Raw genomic sequence first — 21,438 nt, 5'->3', positions numbered from 1 at the left:
ATATTCTGCATTCAAAGCCTGCATTGTATCTCAAAAGGCTACAATGAAGCTTTTCCCCTGTTACATAACTGCCTTTCTGGCAATAATATAAATTACCAGTTGTCTTAACAAGAAAAGAAATTAATCATGTTTTCTTCATCTCAGACTATTATAGGTTTGAAGGCTGTTCTCATGCCCTGTAAAAATTTTTGTCTTCTAAATCAGGCAAACTTTATTTCTTATACTTTTCCCTTAATTTCTTAATTCTCTCATTTATGTTCAACATAATTCTTTGCAACTCATGTCCTTCTTTCAGTTAACTCTGCTTTGCAAGCATTGTTATCTCCTCTACATTACCATTGTAATCTCCTCTATATTACCATAACACAGAAAGACATTTGCTATTTTAAATACAGGGTTGCATTTGGGATTCTCTACTCAGTTTGAAGTCCACTGTAGCCTTAGGTCTTCCTATACTACTCATCAATCACTCTCCATTTTGTGTGTGGGTATTTTGCTTTTTACTTCTGATTTCTAGGACTGCATTTCTCTCTACTGTACTCTGTTACTCATATAACTTTTACCTTTTACCAGGTTTATTTATTTATCTTATTCCAGCACTGCTCTGTAGAGTACCTGCAAACCCTTCAGCTCAAAACTGTATTCATTTACTTGTGCTTTCAGATCCAATTTGTTTACTGAAAATACTGGGCACCACTTCCCCAAGTAAGCATTTGTGAGCTGATGTCTCTTCCTTTTTTTAGCGATAGCTGCTGTCTGCAGTTGGGGATAGAGTTTGTATCTGCTGCATACATGCTTCATGGCAATTTAATTTAGTCTGTGGTTTGCCTATTTCATTTAGCACAGCCCTCTGGGACTCTACTGAAGACTTACGTAGTCAAAATGCAACTTCAATATCAAAATAATATGATAATGGTTACTGCTCTACTTTGCATGTAAATTAATTACTTTCTTCCTTTGTTTCAAACAGTCATACCCAAAATTTCTGTTCTTTTGTAAATCCTAATAATAGTGAGTTTGGCAAAAATAAAACACTTCAAAGTGTCCTTGAGATGCTGTCAGAGGTCTCATGTAGTCACACCACTACATTGTGCTCTCTATACCTTCTGGTTTGATGCTTCAGGATATGGAGGGAAGGGTAAGGTAACGTTGACTTTTCTGGTTTAATTCTAATCTTGCTTCCTCTTATTTTTCTCTGTTGGAGTCGATCTAAAATAATTAAAAATCCAGCTGATAGGACAAGAATGGCTCCTGCCATGTAGAAGCCTGCTCTGTAATCTCCAGCCATGTCCACAATCAGACCTGGAGAGAAAGAAATGACAGGAATATGATTGATGGAGAACAGACTAATGTAAATTAGCTCAGCATTGTGAATATATCCTCTTACAAAGGCAATGTACTGGCTGCATACTTGTTGGCAGATTTCTACACCATGAGCACATGGAACACCACCCCAGTATAGCATTTTTCATTTTTCATTTTTGTGTTTTGAAAAAATCCATGTCTCATTGTTTTTCATATGGGAATTGCTAGTGAAACAATATATTACACAGTTTTAAGTACTTTCCAGCCTAAAGTGTGGCAGACAGTGCAGGTACTGGCAGAAAGACAGACTGTGCAGCTGTGAATATGAGCAGCTCCATGTTCTGTGGTGTAGCTGTCACCAGTTGCTGTAATTTGGACGATAACTACAGCATGAGTGAGTTTAAAGAAGGAAAGGAGATTCATCTGCTGGAGACAAAATTGGAGAATTTTTCTGACATGTTATGGGTTTCCAGTTCATCATTTTACAAAGAGTCACAGAAGTTAACAAAAAGACCTTGGTTCTCAGGGACATTGAAGCCAACCAAAATATGTGATGCCATTGTGTATTATACTGAAAAATCTCCACAGTACAGTAAGTTGCACTGCAGCAGTGTGTCAGCTGCCCTGTGGGGATGATGGCACATTCCTTTGTGGGCTGATGAAGATTGCTTGCTTTTGGGAAGTTTGTCTATGTTTAGGGTACTTCCTAGCCCACATTCTAAACTAAGATCAGTCCTATATTGGCACAGGAACCATGAACTCAAATCTTTTAGATTTTACACTCAAAAGAGGAGAGGAGAGCTTGAGAGGCACTTAGGGTTCCCTGCTCTTCCATATCTTCTTTGTAGTTCACTAAATATACAAAAAGAGGCTGCACTGATTCCAAGATAATTAGTACTAGTGACCAGCCACTATAAACTGTATTTTATTCAGATCTTTACAACACATTTTCGATACTGTTCTGTTTCAAATCCTCTACAAATCTTCCTGGTTCCTGTATTTCAAAAGTGAATTAAAATATTCCAGTATTCAGTCGGACTCAGTTGCAACCCATTAGCAATGTCATTACCACAAAGGTCACTTGTAGTGCGTGAACAATGGTCTTTGGATGAGGACTCAGATCTGCATTGTACAAGTCACATTGGTCTTTTGTGGTTTTTTGCCATATCACTTTTTAAAGCCTCTACAGCTTGCGATTCATTTGTCTTGCATTTTTCCAAGATGACTGTATCTTTTTGCCAGCCCATAAATCCATGTGCTGTCTCATTGTCTGCTCTCTCTTCCCACTGTTCTTATGTGCTGCCTTCCCTGTTTATTATCCTAGCTGGCTCAAATGCTGTCTAAAACCAGCAGGCATTTCTCTGAATATTTCCTTGAGGTTTGCATAGCCTAATGTTTCAGGCTGTCCAATTCAAACTTCTGTAGGAACCCTCCCTACAATACCAACATTTGTGCAACATCAGTAGTCTCAAATTTCAGTTTCTTCTCTGAAAGTGTGTATCTGCTGCTTGTCCCAAAGGCGCACTTTCTTAGCTAGATAGTTGGAGGCTATCAAGTGGCATTATGTAGGGATTCAGGAAGCAGGACCACCATGTGAACCCTGCCTTTCATCCCTCCTTTCTTGTTGCAAAGGTATCTCCAAAATTACACAGAAGAGAGGGAGCAGTGTATTTTGAAGAGGATTTAAACTGACTATTGGTTTTTATGTACTTCTTGGCTCAGACACCCCCGAGCTAAAAAAGGGGGAAAGTTGAGTGCAGATCCAGATCTTTTCAGTTCGGATTACCATTCCCTTTCCTCTTTTAAACTGTACTTGGTAGTGAGTTGTCTTTAACTTACCTGCTAGAGGAGGCCCCACAAAACCTCCAGTGCTTCGAATAAGCATGAAAAGTCCTAGGGCACTGTCAAATTCTGGCATGCCTACAACATCTACTAGCACTGTAATGTGAATGGCGACTGTTGTACCAAAGAAGAATCCATAGAAGCCAGTGAATATTGCCAGGGAAAGGTAATTGTTAGCCAGTGGCAAGAGCATCAGGGAAGTACTGATCAATGTAATTGCCATTGCCAGCAAATGAATGGTTTTGGTAATGTGGAGGTTGGCGTACCAGCCACACAGCAATCTGCCTCCAAAGTCCACCATAGCTAAAATGGATAGGAGGGATGCAGTCCATGATTCATCTATTCCCAGGCTGTAACTAAGTGGAACTAAAAATAATGGAGGAACAAAAAAACTCATAGCAGCTAATATACCAAAAATGGCATAAAGTACAAATTCTGGTTGCCTCACAAGCATCCAGTTGAAGGTTTTGGGTGTGATGGGAGACTGATCTTCTTTGTCTGTCCTGGATGCACCATTGCCAGGTGATGTTTCAGTTTCACAATGGCTGGCCTCAAGGAAGCAGCTGCTTGCCAGGGGTCGCATCAGTACTCCACAGACACAAATATTGAGTTGGATGCCACCTATGATCAAGAGGGCACCTTTCCATCCATATTGACCAATTAACCACTGGAAAAGTGGCCCAAACATGAATGCAAAGGCACATTCTCCAGCACTGGCAATAGCATTGGCCAAAGCCCTTTTCTTGGAGAAATAGTGGCTAACAATGCTAATGGCTGGTGTCCACGAAAAAGAAATGCCAAGACCTGAAAAACACCAATAGAAATAGCACAGGTTAGACAAAATTGAGGTATTTTGTGAAGGTGGAAATTAAAGCAGTCAGTGCTTCTGCATTTGCAAAGTTTAAAAGTGTTAGAAGGAAAACATTTTTGCCTAGAAGAAGCATGAGCTTAGCTGGAGTAGGTGTAAGGGTATATTTGTGACTATATTATATTCTGTACATTGTATATATTCAAGTGAAAAAGCAGAACATGAAGTATATACATTATTACATTCTCACTTAAAAAAAAAAAAAAAAAAAGTTGGTTTCACAGCTTTGCCAGTGCATGAGAAATCCCATGGTCATGGGGTTGAAGCTAGGCAGATCCCAGTGTCCATGCTGTGTGTGTTAAGGCTGGTACTAGGTCAGACCAGCCGGTTAAGCTGAGCTGTATTCAGGGTAGACAGTGAGGTGGGACATGAGGGAAGCTGGTGTATTGCCTCTATTTGCTCTTCATATTCTTGCTCAACTACTTTGAGCAAACTTAAAACCTGCTCTAACTTAGAGTTATTTTAATGGCTCCCTAGACTCTTTGGCAGCCCAGGACTGCCAAAGGGTTCAAATTCCAGACATTTTCTCAGGCATGCAGTGCAGAATTCAGAATGGTTTATTTTATTCCCTGTTAGCTTTACTTCCTGTTCCAGGAAAATCTGCTAGCTGTTGGAGACAATTTTCTGGCCTGGGTTGGCCTGAAGTAAAGGAAAGGATTGGAATAAAATGAAAGCCTGGGACTCTGTTCAAACCATAAGATAAGCTGATAGAAAGTATAGAATTTGGGATCTCCCTGTCTTTTTACTTCAGTTCCCTTTATGAAGTTCTTTTAAACCTTGATAAAGCTCTTATCTCTGAATGAAAAACAAAACAATTTTCTGCTTGCATATTATTTGCAAGTGTAAATTACTGGCATCTAAATATTTGTCTTCTTTGTTGTTGCAGATTTCCTGTACAAACTCTTATTTCCAGAGTGGAATGGGAGGGAAATCACTTTTAAAGAGCATTGCTTGTTCTGGCTGCTCATAAAGTCAAAATAGATACCAGATTTTAAAACTTCTACCACTAGCACCCTCAAATATGTTGCTGGTGGAAGAAAGCCATGAAGCCATAAATTCATACCCTGTAGGAAGCCAGTTGTTGCATACAACCAGACCATGTTGAGTCCAAAAAATCCCAATGCCATTCCAGAAAAAGCCAGAAGTCCTCCAGTGATCACAACTGTCCGATGGGTATATTGTACACACAGTGAACTGGCAACAGGGGCTAGATCAGCAGAAAAATCGGAGAAAGAAAATACATTAGGAACATTAATCTGATCAACATGGCCAAAGAAATAAAACATCTTGACGATGACTACCCTTATAATGCTTGAGACAAACAGCCTTAATTCTGCTGGATGGGGTAGGAGGTCAATCAAAATTTCAAAATTTTATCCTTGCTGATAGAGAAATTAGTGTTCCTGAGGCACAGATTTGAAAATATATTCAACATATGTGGACTGTTTTAAAGAAAGAGCATTTTAGTGCCTTCCTTGTCGTAGGACAGTTCTACTGATTTTCGTGTAAGGATACAACTACCAACAAGACAGAACCTCATGGACTGTTTTAGCAGAAGGTGAAACTTCAGCCACAGAATCTATAGGTTCATCTATAAAAATTGTACTATTGAGAATGCGTTATTGATGTGTCTGGCATGAAAACTTTCTGGAGAAAACTAACTTTTGTTTTCTAGAATTTTGCAAAAATCAACACTTAGTGGAATTTTAAAAGTTTATAAAGGACCAAAAATTAGGGTTTATTTTGTGGTAATACTTTTTTCAGAAAATTGGCAGTTCTTTTCTTAAATCTTTATTTAGTGGTACAGTTTCTCACAACAGAGTGCAGGGGCTCTTCAACACAAGGGCAAAGGTGCAGGTGGTACAGATCTGATGCTGCAGCAGCTGCTTTGGTCTCTAGTCACTGTCTGGAAACACCTGAAATGTCAGAGATATTTTTGCTTAATTAAGGATAGTTTTACTGCCTGTCTGTTTTTTCCAACAGCATCACAAGAGTCGAGGTCAAAGCCGTAGGATTTCTTTAAATGGCCGTGGCCACTAGGGGGTTCCCAAGTACCACCTGGCATGAAGCAGCTCCCTAAAATCTGTTATATCCTGGGAACTGGAGTTCATGCATAAAGCCGAATTTGGTTAACAGGGACCACGCTTCTAAATTTAAATAAGTAGGAAGACAATTATTAAGAGAGAGCAGCCAGCAAGGAAGGTTTCGTAGTAGTTTGTAGGGGCAGGTTGTTGTACATTAACCTGTGCTAATCAGAATTAAGAGAATTTGGTAGCTAGGATGAGTGAAATAAACCTGACAGAGTACTAGTTGTTGCAAAATCTTCAGTATGTGCATTGTCTGACAGCAGAAAGACCTGGCAGGAGTTATACAAACTTCAAATATCTCATCAGCTTTTACAGCAAAAATCTGATAATTTTATAAACATGTTAAAATGATACTGAAATTCAATCATTATCTTAAGATGTAGCTGATGAGACATGATAAAGTACATGCAGTTGGTGAATCATAAAATATGATAAAAAAAGAAGAGAAAAGTAGACACGGGTAACATCCATGAAAGTTCTTGAAGACAAGAAAAGGATCTGCAGCTGGAGCAGAAATATTACCAAATCTCAATTCTTAAATAGCAAATAGAAGAATAAACAGGCAGAAATTAAACATGGAGTAGCAAGAGAAAGAAAGAAGCTAGCCACAGAACTGGAAATGGGTAAAATAGCTTGACTCCAGAGTTTGAAAGGACAAGGGCGACACACAGAAAATGCACAAGCAATGGAAAGGGATGACAACAAGAGTACAAAGAGAAAGGTGTTGGGAGGTGTACATCAGTACCCAGAGAAGGCTGGTGAAGGTGATGGGGAGAATCCTTGCTGTGGTAAACTGAACAGCTGTTGCAAGTGCAGACCTTGGGAGTGGAAGCACATGCTCTCCTTCAACACAAGAAACAGACCTGCTGTTGAAAGGATCCAAATAGGAAAAAATAATAATTCAGTGATCATCCTTCTACTGAGGCAAATGACACTTAAAGTTTCCCAGAGATAGACATTAAGAAAGACTAAGCAGGCCGGGAAACATGCTCAAAGAACTGGAGGCTCAGGTGATCTTCATCAGGAAGTCTCGTGGTCCCTATAAATGAAGAAAAGGCAGAAGAAGATGAGGACAATTATGTATTGCCCTGAGACATTTATAAACTACTATACAGAGGGGGTTTGGAATGTTTGACCACCAAGCTTTGTTCACTGAAAGAGGATTATTTTCAATGGATTTCAAAGGATGAAAAACAACTTCTGCTGAAAATTACAGCTGCCTTCCTTGAAGTAGGTTGGCCTCCCATGTGGCTAGGCAAATATATTTTTTTTCTGGTTTATACTTGATACTATTGTGTTATACGTTCTATTCCTTTATACATTCCTATACAATGTAAATATATGCTATAACAAAACAAAACCTAACTAAAACAGGACTGTTAAGTTTTTCCCTCCTATGCTGTTTTTTTCTTCTCATGAACTTCAAATGCCTGAATGACACAATAGTATCACAATATGTCAGTGATACATCTATTTTGTTAACCAAATTGATAGATTACCATTTATTAATTTCTGTGGTCTGTCAAGCAGGTTTTTCAATTTTTTTTTCAGTTAATTATACCTGTCACTGACAAGCAGGCATCAAGGATAGCAGTTTATGGAACTGATAAAATCTTTTCAACTCATTACTTATTTTATCTTTTTACTTTGACTTTGGATTACTCTTTTTTCCTTCGGAATACATTCTTCAAAGAAAGATCAGCTGCTCTTCATGTTTGGAAATACTAGAGTTCCAAGCAATAATACTGATAGGTGTGGACTGAGTAGGATGCATGTAATTATACAGTGTCTATGCAAAGAAGTGTCTTCAGAAACAAAATTATGATAGCATTTATTATGTAAGGATATTTACCTATAGCAACCATATATCTCTATGGGAATATGCAGAGCAGATTTCACAAATTCTGTACAGTGCAAGCCTGCACATGTTTGGAATCCTCACATCATGTAAAGGATCATGCAGTTTGCAGGGCACTAAAGACTCTCTAAACAACCAAGCTAAGTCAAATGCAGTATGTTTCTTACTTTTCCCTCCTTCATTTGGTGTGATGTGGTATTTGACCTCACTGCCTTTGACTTGGATATTTCACTCTATCTTCCCCTACTCTCTGCTTGCTTGGTCGTGTCTTTATTGAGTTTTCTCTGTGTGAATAGATTGGTTTTTTTCTTTTCAACCCTGTGAGTCTTCTGGTAGATCAGTAACTTGGAATCATAGTAAGAGGGGTGTAGAAGACACAAAGTTGGTAATACATGCAAAGAAAGGGGATCTTGGTGAAGATAAAAAGAAGCGGGAAAAAGCAGGACAGAAAAAAATTTTGGTAGCAGATGGTTTACCTGATGGATGGGGTCACAATCCTTGTATTTTGAAGTACTTTGGAAAAATGACAGTCACACTGAGATCAGTGAGCTTGCACAAACTGTTTTAAGAGCTTGATTCAACAAGCTCTGTGGCTATTATCCCTAATGAGTTTAACTCAAAACCTGTAGTGAAACTTAATCATGAGTTTAGGTACATAATGTTTTTTCAAGCAATCAGATTCCTATGTCTATAGACTTTTGTTATTAACCCATTCCATATATGAGGCAGTAAATGCCAATTTTCTGAAATTTTTCTGTATTTTCTGTAGAGACAGAAGAAGGAAGTCTAGAACTTATATGTTGCTGGGATTGGGTTTTTTTTAAGGAAGACTTCCAAACTTTCTCAGGTAGTTAATATTAAAATAAAATGTTTGAGGAGTACTACTACCTACCTCCTAAATGAAAGACGACAATGGTTACTGATGTGATCCAAGAAGTGGTGCTTGCAAGTTCATCAAAGTGCTGCTGGATTTCAACAAAGAACAGACCAAAAGTCTTGAGGACAGCAGCAGTGAGGCCCATCACCATGAAGGCTGACACTACCACAACCCATCCATAGCCACCGTCTGGTGGATCACTGTCTTTAGCCTGCATCTTTTTTAATTCTTAGATCTTCTCTGGTTTTTGGGTTGTTTTTTCTTTTTTTTTTTTTCTGGAGTGGTGGTGATGGTGATGAGGTTTTTTTTAACAGATCTGCAAATTGGTAGAAGGCCTATGGTTAAAGAAATTAATTAAAATATTCTAGGAATGGCTTACACAAGTAATTATCAAGTTAAAATACAACATTCATTACAGTGGTTTGACTGAAAATATTACCTGGGTCAGAGAGGTCTGAAGAGACGAAAGACTGAATAAAGAAATTTTTTTAAAAATTCAAGTACAGAGTTAAAAAAAAAAAAGAAGCATGCAGATGTGAACCAAGGAGAGAAGACAATGGGAAGATATTCGGACATGAAGATTTTCAAAGATAGAAGAATTTTAGGGTCCTCAACATTTTAGCATTTGTAAATATTAATCATTCCTGCAACGCCAAGCATTTTTGCCAAAATGGTGCACATCCATCCTTGCAACGATATATTCATAGGCAAGAACATCTTATTAAGCACAAAGCTGAAAAAGCATATTTCCCTTTAAAAGTTTTGTGATAAACATGCAGCAATCATGCAGTGCATGGAAGACCTGGGATCTGGCTGGAGGGAGAGAAACATTCATACATTTTTCTGGTTTCTTCATGGACACTAAATTCTGAGCAGGGATATTGTACAAGATACAGAAGACCAAAAAAGACCTATCTCAGGAGGAGAATGGGAAACTTGAGATAGCTGAAGATATACTATACTTAAAATTCTCTACCCTGTGTGCACCTGGGAAAAATGAGCTGCATGAGGGAATCCATACCACTTGAAATTATCCAGTACAAAGAAGCAGTCACTAGTCCTGTGATTTGCTCCCTTGAGGTGCATGATCTCAGGAGGATCTGAATCACTGCAGCAGGGTGGGGAAAAGAAGCCATGAGAGCCTTGTAGGGATCAGAAAAAAATCATTAGACTGCCCCATCTCTGGACTGACATGACACTGGACTCATTTGCACATCTTAAAAAATCTTAGAACTGCCACAAGAGAGGGAGAGACTGCCTTGTGTTGAGGTCTGTATGAAAGAATCAGGTTTTCATTCCCACAGCTTCTGGGGTGATCTTAAACAAGTTGTCAGATCTTGCTGTGCCTCAGCACTTGTTTTCTCAGTTGTCAAATGTAGGTAATACTTTCAAAGGTCATAAATTTTGTGAAGTTGGAAGCATTAATACTTGTATTAGTGCTCAGTTTGCTATAAGAAAATATAGAAATTATATCAAGCTCTAGCTGTAGCATTCTGACAATGCTAAGTTCAAGTAGCATGGTCATAATTTTGTTTGAGGCTTGGAAGAACACAAAAAGGACACAACACTCAAGCTAAATGAGCCTGCCTAGGGAGAGTGATACTGATATTTCTGCATTCTGCATAGACATGCCTGGGCAAGGGATTATAATTTGGGCCACAAGACAGATAGAAGAAATTCTGCTGCTTACCAGGCAACACCCAGACTAAAACAGGCATGATAAAATCTGCATGACACCACCCAGCACCCTTCACTTTCATTAGGCAAACTCTGTCCCGGGAGGAGAATAAATTGGTCCTTACTGCTCACAAAACTTAAACCAACAACATGTTTCCTTATAACAAATATATCTTTTATGTCACAGCTCAGAATTCATCTTTCAGTTCTTTTTAATGATCACAGTGTTACATGTAACTCCAAAATAAAATTCCTATTTCAGTTGCATTATTAATTAATGAGGTCGTTATTTTCCAGCAGCTCTATGGATTTGAAAGCAGTGCAGCTATATACTGTAGGGAATTGCTGTAATGCCTGAACAGGGTAGAAGAAAGCATAGATATTACAATAAGGGAACATGTTTCTGACACCACACTTTGCTTTCTTCCTCTTTCACTTGCAAGAGAAAGTTTGTTATAAAATTATGTAATTGCAAACACTCTAAGCTGAAAAAACCTCCATAGGATCGCCTTTTGCTCTTAACTATTGAGTAATGGTAAACAATAAGGTATTAATATCCTCACCCGTTTTGTCCCTGGAGCTAACCTTCTAAATAAAAAGGAGTACCTGTAGGGTACTGCTCCTTCTTTTGTGCCTGGTCATACACAAGATTCCTCAAAAATGTAAAGCTGTGCCTGGAAGCATAAGTATTCTGTCTAGCATCCCACTGACTCCTACCTCCAAAATTTCTCATGGCAGCTGGAACAGATATCCTGCGAGACATGGACTTAAATGAGGAAAGCCTGTGTTTGGTGTGTACATCAGCAAGAGCGAACAGCTCTGTTAGTAGTGTTATTATGCTCATGGCAAATTTTGCCAGCAAGAACACTCAGGCAAGAGTGCAGCCTTTATCTTTGCACCTGGATAGCTACAAAGACACTTTCTGAGGCACTGGGGCTGTTCCTCTATTCATGCTCTACAAGCTCTCCAAGCTATTTCTGCTTTGATTAATGCCAATGATTCAAAAAGCTTATCAGATAATAATAAAAATAAATTATAAAATGCTTATCTCATTGCTTGCATTTTAGGGTGCTACATAAACTTGTGAAGATGGATACTTGTTCTACTTGGTTATCTTGTGCTCCATGTTCTAATTTACTTTCTACAAAAGAGCAAATGAGTTGAATACATTTGCTGCACATTGCAAAATAACATGGTGGAATCAAGAAGAAACTCTTGTTACTATGAATCCTAAACTTGTTGTTTTCATGCAACTCATACTTAACACTCCCCAGAAAAATGTATTCACTGTCTCTGAATGGAGGCTGAATGGGCTCCTTGTGAGCTGGTGATACTTTACAGATAGAGGTTCCCCAAGAAGACAAAAAAGGGCAAGTATTAAGTTTTTCCACACTTAGATAAAGAAATGTGACTTGGTAATGGATTTTTGGTTTGGGTTTCCAGTACAAATATTGTACTATTACCTTGGATTTGGGCTTAGGGAAAAAAAAGAGAGAAAAGGAAGAAAAACATACTTAATATACATAGACACAAAAGTACTTTTGCCAAGGGCTGATATCTTGAAACAGGAACTATGTAAAACTAAGCACAAAATATAGCTTTTATAAATTAACAACATATTAAATAATATAGACGTGTTTTATTGGTTGTATTAGAAGAAAGATGGAAAGAAACAAAGAATTCCTTGTAATTTATGCTGAAACTTCCTCCACACATGTGACTTGGTACACAGGCAAGGATCAGGCTACATTTGTCCCATTCAGATACCTTATAATTTTCATGTAACATCAGACTGGCTCTGCTAATGCTCACATGTCACTAGAGGTTCAACTACAATAGGGTCTGTAGTTACTGCTCCTCGGACACAAATTCAGGAGGAACTCTTAATTAAATTTTCCTTTTTAATTTCACAGCATCATTTTAGGAGGCAGTCTAATGAGTATGATCTACAGCAGTTTATTGACAAAGCATATTAGGATGGAAAAGAGGGGCTGAATGCTATGAGCAACCAGTTAGAAGTAACAAAAGTCAAGTGTAGCATCAAGAAATTACCTTATTCAGATAGCCAAGGCTTGTATGGTATATGAAGTTCTTCCTTCACCTTCCAGTTGTATGCAAGTTCTTGAGTTGTGCTGCAAACCGCCAGGTCATCTTTCTCATCTGAACTACCATCTGGCTAGCTGAACAAACCAATTTGTCTCCTTCAGGATGTGTAAGCATTGGATTTTATAAGAAACCCCTCCTCCCCTCCTCAAAAATAATTTGACTCCACCTATACTCAGAAAAACGAAGTTCTCTCCTGACTAGAGATCAGAGAAACAAAATCAGGAATGGGTGGAGGAAACTTACAAGAGGAATGCAGATTTTGTTATTTATCTGCACTATACTTACAGTAGCCTTGGACTGCTGTCCATGTTTTCTACTGAACTCAACTATGGGACCAACCAGAAAGTTCAGATGTGTCAGCTGGCTTCAGACTCCCCTGTGTTCTGGGGCATTCACTTCAAATATTTATTCAAATTTGAAATTCATTTGTGGCTTCCCTATGCTTGTGCTGTTGGGCAGATGTTGGCTGCAGTGAGCATCACATAGCCTGCAGCAACTACAGAAGTTACAGAAAGCTTGAATGTGCTCTCCTGAGCATGATATATGCATTTTTGAACCTTTCACCACAGCACAGCAGTCCTTTACTTGTGTGATTTAAGAGCCCAGTTAAATACTACTGGTCCTTGTAAAATTTTCTCTCCTAGCTCTCACTGCTGGTTTATTGGAACTTATTCCCTTTCCTACCAATTTACCTTGCACTAAGGTTGTGATGGCTACACTGCTATTGTAATTTGTTTGAGGGGGCAGGGTGGGCTGTTGCAGTAGCTTGTTGCATTTTGTAGTATTTTATTTACATGTTTGTACACTTACTTCATGACTTGATTAGTAATCTGTGTAGTTTGTGTGTGCTAAGGGAAGTATAAATATGCAGTTGACCTGCATAACTAGAGAAACAGATATATTTAATATTTTGGCATATTTGAATGCGAAGCCAGCAAGTTTGCAACATGACATTCTAATTTTCTTTTGCTGGGAAAATTCTCTAGAGTATGTTTTAGGGATGGAGAAGACAAAAACATGGCAAAGGAAAATTATGGGGTAGTTTTTGAAGTGGAATTAGTGTGCAGTCTTGATAGAAAAGTTGCTGCCACTCCTACTTCACCTTCTCGCTACCATGTGAGTTTTCATGCAGTGAACTAGACTGGTGAACTGACCCTGCTGGTCGCTACTCTGGGGCAGTTTCCCAATTTGGCAAAATTAATTGTGTGCTTTTACAATGCAGAAGGCAGAAAAAAAAAAGTAGCCAGGAATGAAACTTGACAGATGCTTAATCCAGAGGCAAAATTCCCATGGCGGTTGTATACAACCAGTGTATTCACATGCCCCGTGAGCCCCCCATATTCTAACCCGTGATGTTGCTGGGCACAGGGGTGTGACTGATTGGCCTGCAGTTCCACTGGTGTTCCTTATTGCTTCACTAAAAACAGCAGTTATGCTTCGCCTTTGCCAGTCATTGACAGCTCCACCAGCTTCACTGCCACAACTTCTCAGATGTGACATTGTGGCTCAGCTACTTCCTCTGCCCAATCCCTGAGAACCCACAGCTCACCCAGTGAGCCTCCTGGTGTTTCTGCCTGATTTCCTCATTGTCAGGATGCTTGGAATAGGTGGCCCTTGAATATTATATTACAGTCATGGGAATTCAAGTCTATAGACAATAATGAAGTCTGGAATATTTCACTGGTCAGTCCATCAGATTATTTTTAACATTATATTCACTGATATTACTTGGAATTATGTGCAAAGGAATATTGTCATGGCCTGTCATGACTCTCTCTTAAAACCAGAATGGTCTTAGCGGTACTACAGTGAATGTTCATTTTCTAGTCCTTCCTACTAAATACATTTAGTCTTTACTCATACTATTTAGTTTGGGTCATCCAGAACTACTATTGTACATTAATAGCATAGTACATTTTGCTCATCTGATCAGGCTAAAATATTTTCACAATTTTCTGTCAACATACAGAAGAAATTTCATGCTATACCTGTGTACAGTACTTCTCCTTAATTATCTATTGGTTTTCTCCACATGTTAAATTTACAAATAAAATTTAAGTATCTTTTATTTCTACTTAAAAAGTAAGAAAAAAATTGCAGACTGCACTTCTGTTAAACTGCTTACATTATTTGTTGTTCAACATTTAAACATCTTAGAAAACTCTCAAAAGAACTTTCATGTTTCCATTCATACACTGGAGGAAAACAAGTTTATTCAAGGTGGCAAGAAGAGTCACTTCTCCTCAGATCTATTTTGTCAGCTCAGCTTTCACTAGTTCCAAGGGTTAGCTTCCACATTAAGTGCTTGAGTAAGCACGAAATACATTCACAGGTAGACTGCTCCATGAAATATTTGACATAGAGTAAAATCTCCCTGGAACATCTGTACTTCAATAACAGTGATTCATGATTATGAAGAGATTATGCTTAAATGCTGTCCTGTCAAGTCATAAAGGATATATTGAACCATTCAGGAGTTAGCGTGTCTTGGCTTTTATTACTAGGCTCATAGAATGAAATCGGCAATGGTTGAAACAGAGGCTTGATATATATGTATTTCTAAAATGCCTTTTTCTCAGTATTCTCGAAACTGAAAGTAGTGATTGTGTTCTTGGCTGCTGTAAATAATTTCAGCTCCACTGATTTCAAAATTACTTCACTCCTTTCACCACCAGAGAATTTCTTCATTGATTTCTCAATGGGAACAGGGCTGTCTTTGAAGAAGACACAACACACCTACCTATTGCCTCTTTATTGTTATTATTGCAGTATATATAAAATATGGGAAACAAGTCTCTGAAATGAAGTTCTTTTCTAAATAAACTGCACAAATGTAGAAAGCCAGCCTGGCATAAATACACACAGATCCTGGCAAAGTCTCCTCATAGTCAGCTGTGCTCAGATGGAAAGCAGAGAGCTTATTGAAACCATGCCTCCTGCATTCATCAGTCTTTCATGGTGATCATGCTTGTCCCTCTGCTTGGAACTACCTGCTCTTATCACATACATCTTCTTTTTTTTTTTTTTTTTTTTTTGACCAAAGCCTTCTGACAGCATTGATAAACAGATAGTAAGCCAAGATAAAACACTCCCAGGTCATATGATCCATCAGCTAAGAGAATACTGATTGAAATGACTGAATCAAAATTACTTTGTTTGATTTGTGGTGTTAAGTGATTACTAATGTAATAGAGGTAGCCTGAACCTAAATATTCAGAGAACTGTGTGCAGGAGAGATAGCATACGAAAAGACTGGAAAACTGTTATGTAAGAAATAAACAGGCTGGCATCACTGCTAAAATAACTGAAATGGGATGATAAATGAACCCGGGTAACATATGTGGATGAGTACAGAGGTATTTAAAGTCTTGAAGGAAAAAAATTAATCTTGATATGACTAGAGAAGAAGAACCAGGGTGGTGATTCAGTTGCATAAAGTTAGGATGACAAAAGAGGTGTGTTTTGTGGAAATGGGATAGCTGGCAGTGATAGCTGGCAGATATCAGAGGGGCTAAAGAGCAGAAAGAGGTAGCAAATAAGCGAGTGATTACGGTTTGTCAGAAGCTGTCAGACTGTAAAAAGTGAGCTATTTAACAAATAAAAGAAGAATAATTGGCTTGGTTTTGGACTGGGTTCTGGTTATCTGATTACCAGTTAAACAAATTCTTATTAGTTTAAGATTGACTGAAGTTTTACAGGCTGGGAACAAATAAAGAAAAAGCTGTCCTGAAATTACAGTCAGGTGTGCTGATTGTTCCCTTCCCCAGGGAAACATCAATCCCTGGCCTCCCTTTATAACAAAGGAAATGCTCAGCCTGCATGGAATGCGGGGCAGAACATCTACAGGGAAGAGGGTGACATAGAGCCTGACTTGGCTGCAAGTGGAGGGTATATTTATCTGAACAAAGGTTGTTTGTTTTGTTTTTCAACAAGCAATAATCAGTTCATTTTCTCTGTGTAATTCTTGGTTGTCATTATAGCTTCCATTACAAAATTATAGGGTAAGAAGAGGAAGGGACACAGGAAATGAGTACTGCTAAACAGGGAAGAGGGTAATGCACTGCTTACCAAATCAAAATGGTCAAGTACAGTGCTGATGCAAACAAGAGTCTCTCTGTGCCCTATCAATCTAGCAGCATCTGTGGGTGGCTTCTCCCACTTCCTGCTCTGAAAAGAATGGCCAGGGTCTAATCACTCTGCTTTAGTTATAGCATGAAGGTGAAAATGCCCAATTCTTGGGTATATCTGGAGTGTCAATAAGGCCTTTGCTGTCTTAATATCTTAGGAAACAGATGGATGTGTTTGGCTAAATTAGCCCTAAATGTCCCATCATTGATGTCTGGGAAAGATTTTTGCAAGGATTCAGCTGAGAGCACGGACATTAAGGGATATAAGCCCATTAGACTTCCTATTTTCTTAAACTAACATGTGACACACTGTGCTATCCATGGCTAGGTACTGTATTGTGGAAAGATGATAAAGTGAGGAAATAAAGTCCAAGAAGAAGAAGTGCCAGTTTCCTTGACAGTGTGAAGTGTGCCTGTATAGAAGAGTTTTGAGAATGGACAACAGCTTGTATTGAACTAAATACAAGGCTACACAAGGCTGTCCTGTATTTCTATAAGGATGGATTATTGCAATTTCAATATTCTTGAAAATGTTCTTCCTAGTTTCATTTTTAAAACTAGGATGGCAACAGATAATAAAAAAAGTACGTGTTGACTCACAGCAATACTAAACACTTACAAAATTTGCAGTACACAGAATAAGAACCAGGCCACAATTAAGGGACGGCAACTGGACTGTTGGTAGTAGTGCCTAAAAAATCCACCTTGAAGACAGGGCAGAAAATTGGTTTAATATGAGCTTCTAGTTATAACATTGTGGTTACAGGAGTGAGGTAACCGCTGGATATATGGTTGAAGAGATGAAAGATCTGTGCCTGAGGGAGGAGTAAAAATCTAGCTCTATTGCAGCAGCAAGGCTCAGTGATCCAACAACACCTTCTGTGCAGGGAAGCAAGATTTTTCCAAGCCCGCATCTGTCACTAAGGAAAGGCTGACATAATAGGCCCTGGAAACTCAGAATGTAAAATCTGATTCTTCTTCCTCACAGAGTTGCCTGCTGAGTCCAAATTTCATTGAAAGCTGGTCTGTCAGAGAAACTGGGACACTGAGTGGATGGCTGGAACATGCTGCAGTGACAGAACAAGATTCCCAAGACAGCCGGACAGAACTGTCAGTTCAAAGCTGTGGCAACATGCTTATGTTAAAGCAAATGAAGATCTCTGCCTCCCTGCAGAGTAGCAATGATCTTACCTTTGTATGTGTCACTGGTGTAGGTGCTGCAATGCTACTTCTTTTGGTTTAGCAACGCAGGTAATTTACTAGAAAACTTGAAATCATCAGAATGGTTAACAGGAGCATGAAAGGGCTGAAAAATCACCAGTTGATAAAACTTAAGCTTGAATATGAATGTAAGAGGAGTCTTGATCATGATGAATTAATACCTACACTAGACGAGACAACTTGTAGCAAAGGGATTTTCAATTTATTGGTCAATGATGTAAGAAGATTCGATGGATAAAAAATGGAAGCTAAGAAATTAATACCACAGTAAGTCACATTTGAATAAGAAAGGTGATGATGGGAACAACTTACCTGATATTTCATCACTGTTTATTTTTAGTCAAAACTGAATGTTCTTCTGAAGATAGTGTTCTAGTTCTCTTGCCCTAAGTAGCTGATGGTGGCCTTAGTGTATAAAACATTTATATCTGTACTTTTCTTTAAAGCAAGAATGCTAACTTGCTATGACTTAACTTACTTTTACTACTAAACTAGAAAATAAATCCAACCCATAGTCCTTATCAATAAGGAATTGTCTTTTTATTTTTTCTGCTTAAAACAAGGTTTACAAGTATAATTAATGCTCAGTGAACATGGTTTTTTCCTCTTTTGTGAGCTGACAAAATGAGCCAGCTTGGATTGCAAGATACTAGGTGAAACACCAGCCTTCTTGACATAAAGTCAAACTGAATTTATGCTGAATAATTTGATTGGAAATCAGATCCAATTATCTTAAATTGGTCATTCCAGACTAACAGAGCAATAAAGGGCACAGTGTTTGTTGATGAATTTGACCCTGATATTGCAGTCATGTCAAAACTTGTAAGCACTATAATTCTAGCCTAATTCATACCCCGCAGTGCCCTCCCAAGTGCTGTGCTCAGAACAGAAGATAAAAGGGCTGTTGCTCTTTCAAACATACAAAGTCTTTCTGATCTAAAGCAGAAAATTACTTCTGAATTTTGAATTGACAGAATTTTTTTAAATTGTTTTGATCTGTAAGAATATGACTGTCACGAAAATTAGTATGTTTCAAGACATTTTCTTAACAAGGGGTGGTTTAATGTTTAAATATTGCCCAAAAAATAAAAGAATAAGGAAAACAATGAAATTTTTCTACAGTTCCCATCCTCATGTACATGTAGAGCCAAAAGAAAGAGCTACACATCAACAAATGATGTCTAGCTTCTACTTCTCAAACTGTGCATAATGCTTCAGATCAATAATGTAGGCAAAACAATAATGCAAAATTGATGCGACACAAAATATGTTGCTGGAGAGCTATTGGCCCTGCATAAAGCTGCTTCGGTAAGTCTTTTGGGAGTGGTGGCCCCCCAGTATTTTAACACTGATGATATTATGCTTTAAATCTGCATTTGATTCCTTGATTGTCTTCTCTATATAACTTCAAGACCTACACAAGAATTTCAAAGGAGAAATAGAGACCTACATTCAATAGCAGGCCTGTCTCTCTTTAAAACCATGTTTTCTTAAGTATATTCATAGTACTAAACCTCATACAGGTTATTAATATGACATTGTCAAAGGGCAGTTTCCATTCCATGAGGTATTGTGGGGTCACATTTGATTTTTTTGTTTTGTTTTGTTTTATTTTGTTATTTGTGTTGCAAGTCTTTCACTGGACTAAATCTGCACTGGTATTTTTAAAAAATATTTGAAAATTTTTGAAAAAAATGATATTGGAATTTTTCATAGTAGTTTCTAATGTAACATCTACTTTTGAGAACCTAACCTGTAGGAATGTTTGTCTGCTTGTGAAGGGAGAGGTAACACAGGTGAGACAAAAGCAGAAAGGAAGAAAAACTGAACAAAACAGAATAAACCAAGACTCTCAGCCTAGAACTATGTTACTGGGTCATAACGTAATTGGGAGTTGTAAATCATAAATCATCACTAATAATCCTGTCTGTACTGAGGATGCAGTGAAGCAAATCAGAAAACTCGGTAAGCCTGAGTATGGAAATTTCCGAAAGAACCTGGGGTGTGCAAAGAGCATAGTCATCGCCTTTCAGTGCACCACTTTTTTCAGACTTTTTCATTCCAAAGAGTATTGCAAATCCTATTAGTGTTCATGTGCCAACAAGGGCAGGGTAGAAAGGAGCAGTGTTCAGTGTTTATCTGCACCACTGGATTTATTGAAATTGCCATTTCTTTAGATCATCACATATTTTGTTTCCAGATTACATCATAAAGCAGCAAAAAGTAGGTATCTTTTAGGATATCTTCAAAAATGATGAACACTGGAAAGCAGTATGATAAACATAGGGAAAATGACCACAAACAGTGGTCATCTTCTGTGCCATCATTCAAAGGCAGTGTGAGCACAGGAGGAAGTGTTCTCTCCCAAGGAGAACCATGTGGAGTGCTGCATGAGTGACAGTCCTTGTCACTGCTTGGGCCCCATCCTCGTGGGTGCTCTCCTTGGCATAATTTCTCTAGAAGGCACTATTCACTAGCACCTCCTGGCACTATTGCTCTGCACCCCAGCCTACCTGAGCTCCAGCCTGGGCACTGCTATAGCTATGAAATGCCAAAGATATAAAGCAGTGGAGGGTGAAACCCTGCAAGAACCACCAGTGCTGTTATGTTTGTTAGGGTTAGGGTTGAGGCATTTTGCTGCTCCCCTACATGGCACCCCTGTTACTTCTGTGAACTGTGAATTTTCCTTTCTGCTTTAACAAAAACAAAACCAACCAACAAAGAAAAACAACAACTAAAAGAAGCAGGAAACCAGGGAAGGCCTTGCATACCTTTGTGAGCAAGGTGATGCAGCACACAGCGCATGGGGCAGTCTTCGGTCACGTGCAGGGTCAGGTGGAGGCTCCCCCTGGAGCTGTGGCTGCACAGAGGGCCCAGGGCTTCACCTCTGCCAGGCCATCACTTCCATGGACAACCACTGCTGAGGGCTTCCCAGCCTCAGCATGCAGCCAACCAGGCCCAGCCGCACTGGCTGTGCCCAGTTACAGGCCCCTGACGACAAGAAAGACATGGAGCTCCTGGAGCAGGTCTGACAGAGAGCAACAAAGGTAGCTAAAGAATTGGAGCATCTCTTTTATGAGGGAAGGCTGAGAGTTAGGCTTGTTCAGCCTCAAGAAAATATGTCTGTGAGGTGGCCTTATAAGTCTATGAAGGGAGGGTGCCAAGAGGATGGACCTGGCTCTTCCCAGCAGCTTAGAGCAATAGGACACGAGGGCAGAAGACAAGAGGACAATGGGCAGAAAATTATGCACAGGAGGTTCCACCTGAGCATGAGGAAGAAACCTTTATCTTTACAGTGCAGGTGACTGAGCACTGGAACAGATTGCCCAGAGAGGCTGCGGACTTCCCCTCATTGGGAATATTCAAGAACAGTATGGACAAATCCTGCGCCATGTGCTCTGGGATCACCCTGCTTGAGCAGAGCGGCTGGAGCAAGTGACTTGCTGTCGCCCCCTAACCTGACCGGCCCA

General features: G+C 39.0%; 1 protein-coding gene across 1 annotated transcript; it reads right to left on the bottom strand.

Moving 5' to 3' along the window:
* Nucleotides 1-712: 712 nt before the first annotated feature.
* Nucleotides 713-12,702, bottom strand: LOC102038413 (monocarboxylate transporter 13-like). Its single transcript, XM_005425579.1, has 5 exons — nucleotides 12,567-12,702; nucleotides 8,853-9,153; nucleotides 5,079-5,222; nucleotides 3,145-3,951; nucleotides 713-1,302 (listed from the first exon to the last, which is right to left on the bottom strand). The coding sequence occupies exons 2-5, from the start codon at nucleotides 9,052-9,054 to the stop codon at nucleotides 1,076-1,078; spliced, it is 1,380 nt and encodes a 459-aa protein (XP_005425636.1). The 5' UTR covers nucleotides 9,055-9,153; nucleotides 12,567-12,702; the 3' UTR covers nucleotides 713-1,075.
* Nucleotides 12,703-21,438: the final 8,736 nt, after the last annotated feature.

The sequence above is a fragment of the Geospiza fortis genome, unplaced genomic scaffold, assembly GCF_000277835.1.
Source record: "Geospiza fortis unplaced genomic scaffold, GeoFor_1.0 scaffold491, whole genome shotgun sequence".
Taxonomy (NCBI): domain Eukaryota; kingdom Metazoa; phylum Chordata; class Aves; order Passeriformes; family Thraupidae; genus Geospiza; species Geospiza fortis.
The sequence above is the reverse complement of the archived record's forward strand: the minus strand, read 5'-3'. Positions and strand labels throughout refer to the sequence as shown.

Excerpts from the sequence above, each read along its gene's own strand:
- LOC102038413 (XM_005425579.1), bottom strand. The coding sequence starts at position 9,054 with ATGCAGGCTAAAGACAGTGATCCACCAGACGGTGGCTATGGATGGGTT. Across the intron at positions 5,223-8,852 it reads TGTCGTCTTTCATTTAGGAG|CCCCTGTTGCCAGTTCACTG; the intron begins GTAGGTAGTAGT and ends CTGCTGATCTAG. Across the intron at positions 1,303-3,144 it reads TGTGGGGCCTCCTCTAGCAG|GTCTGATTGTGGACATGGCT; the intron begins GTAAGTTAAAGA and ends CTTTCTCTCCAG.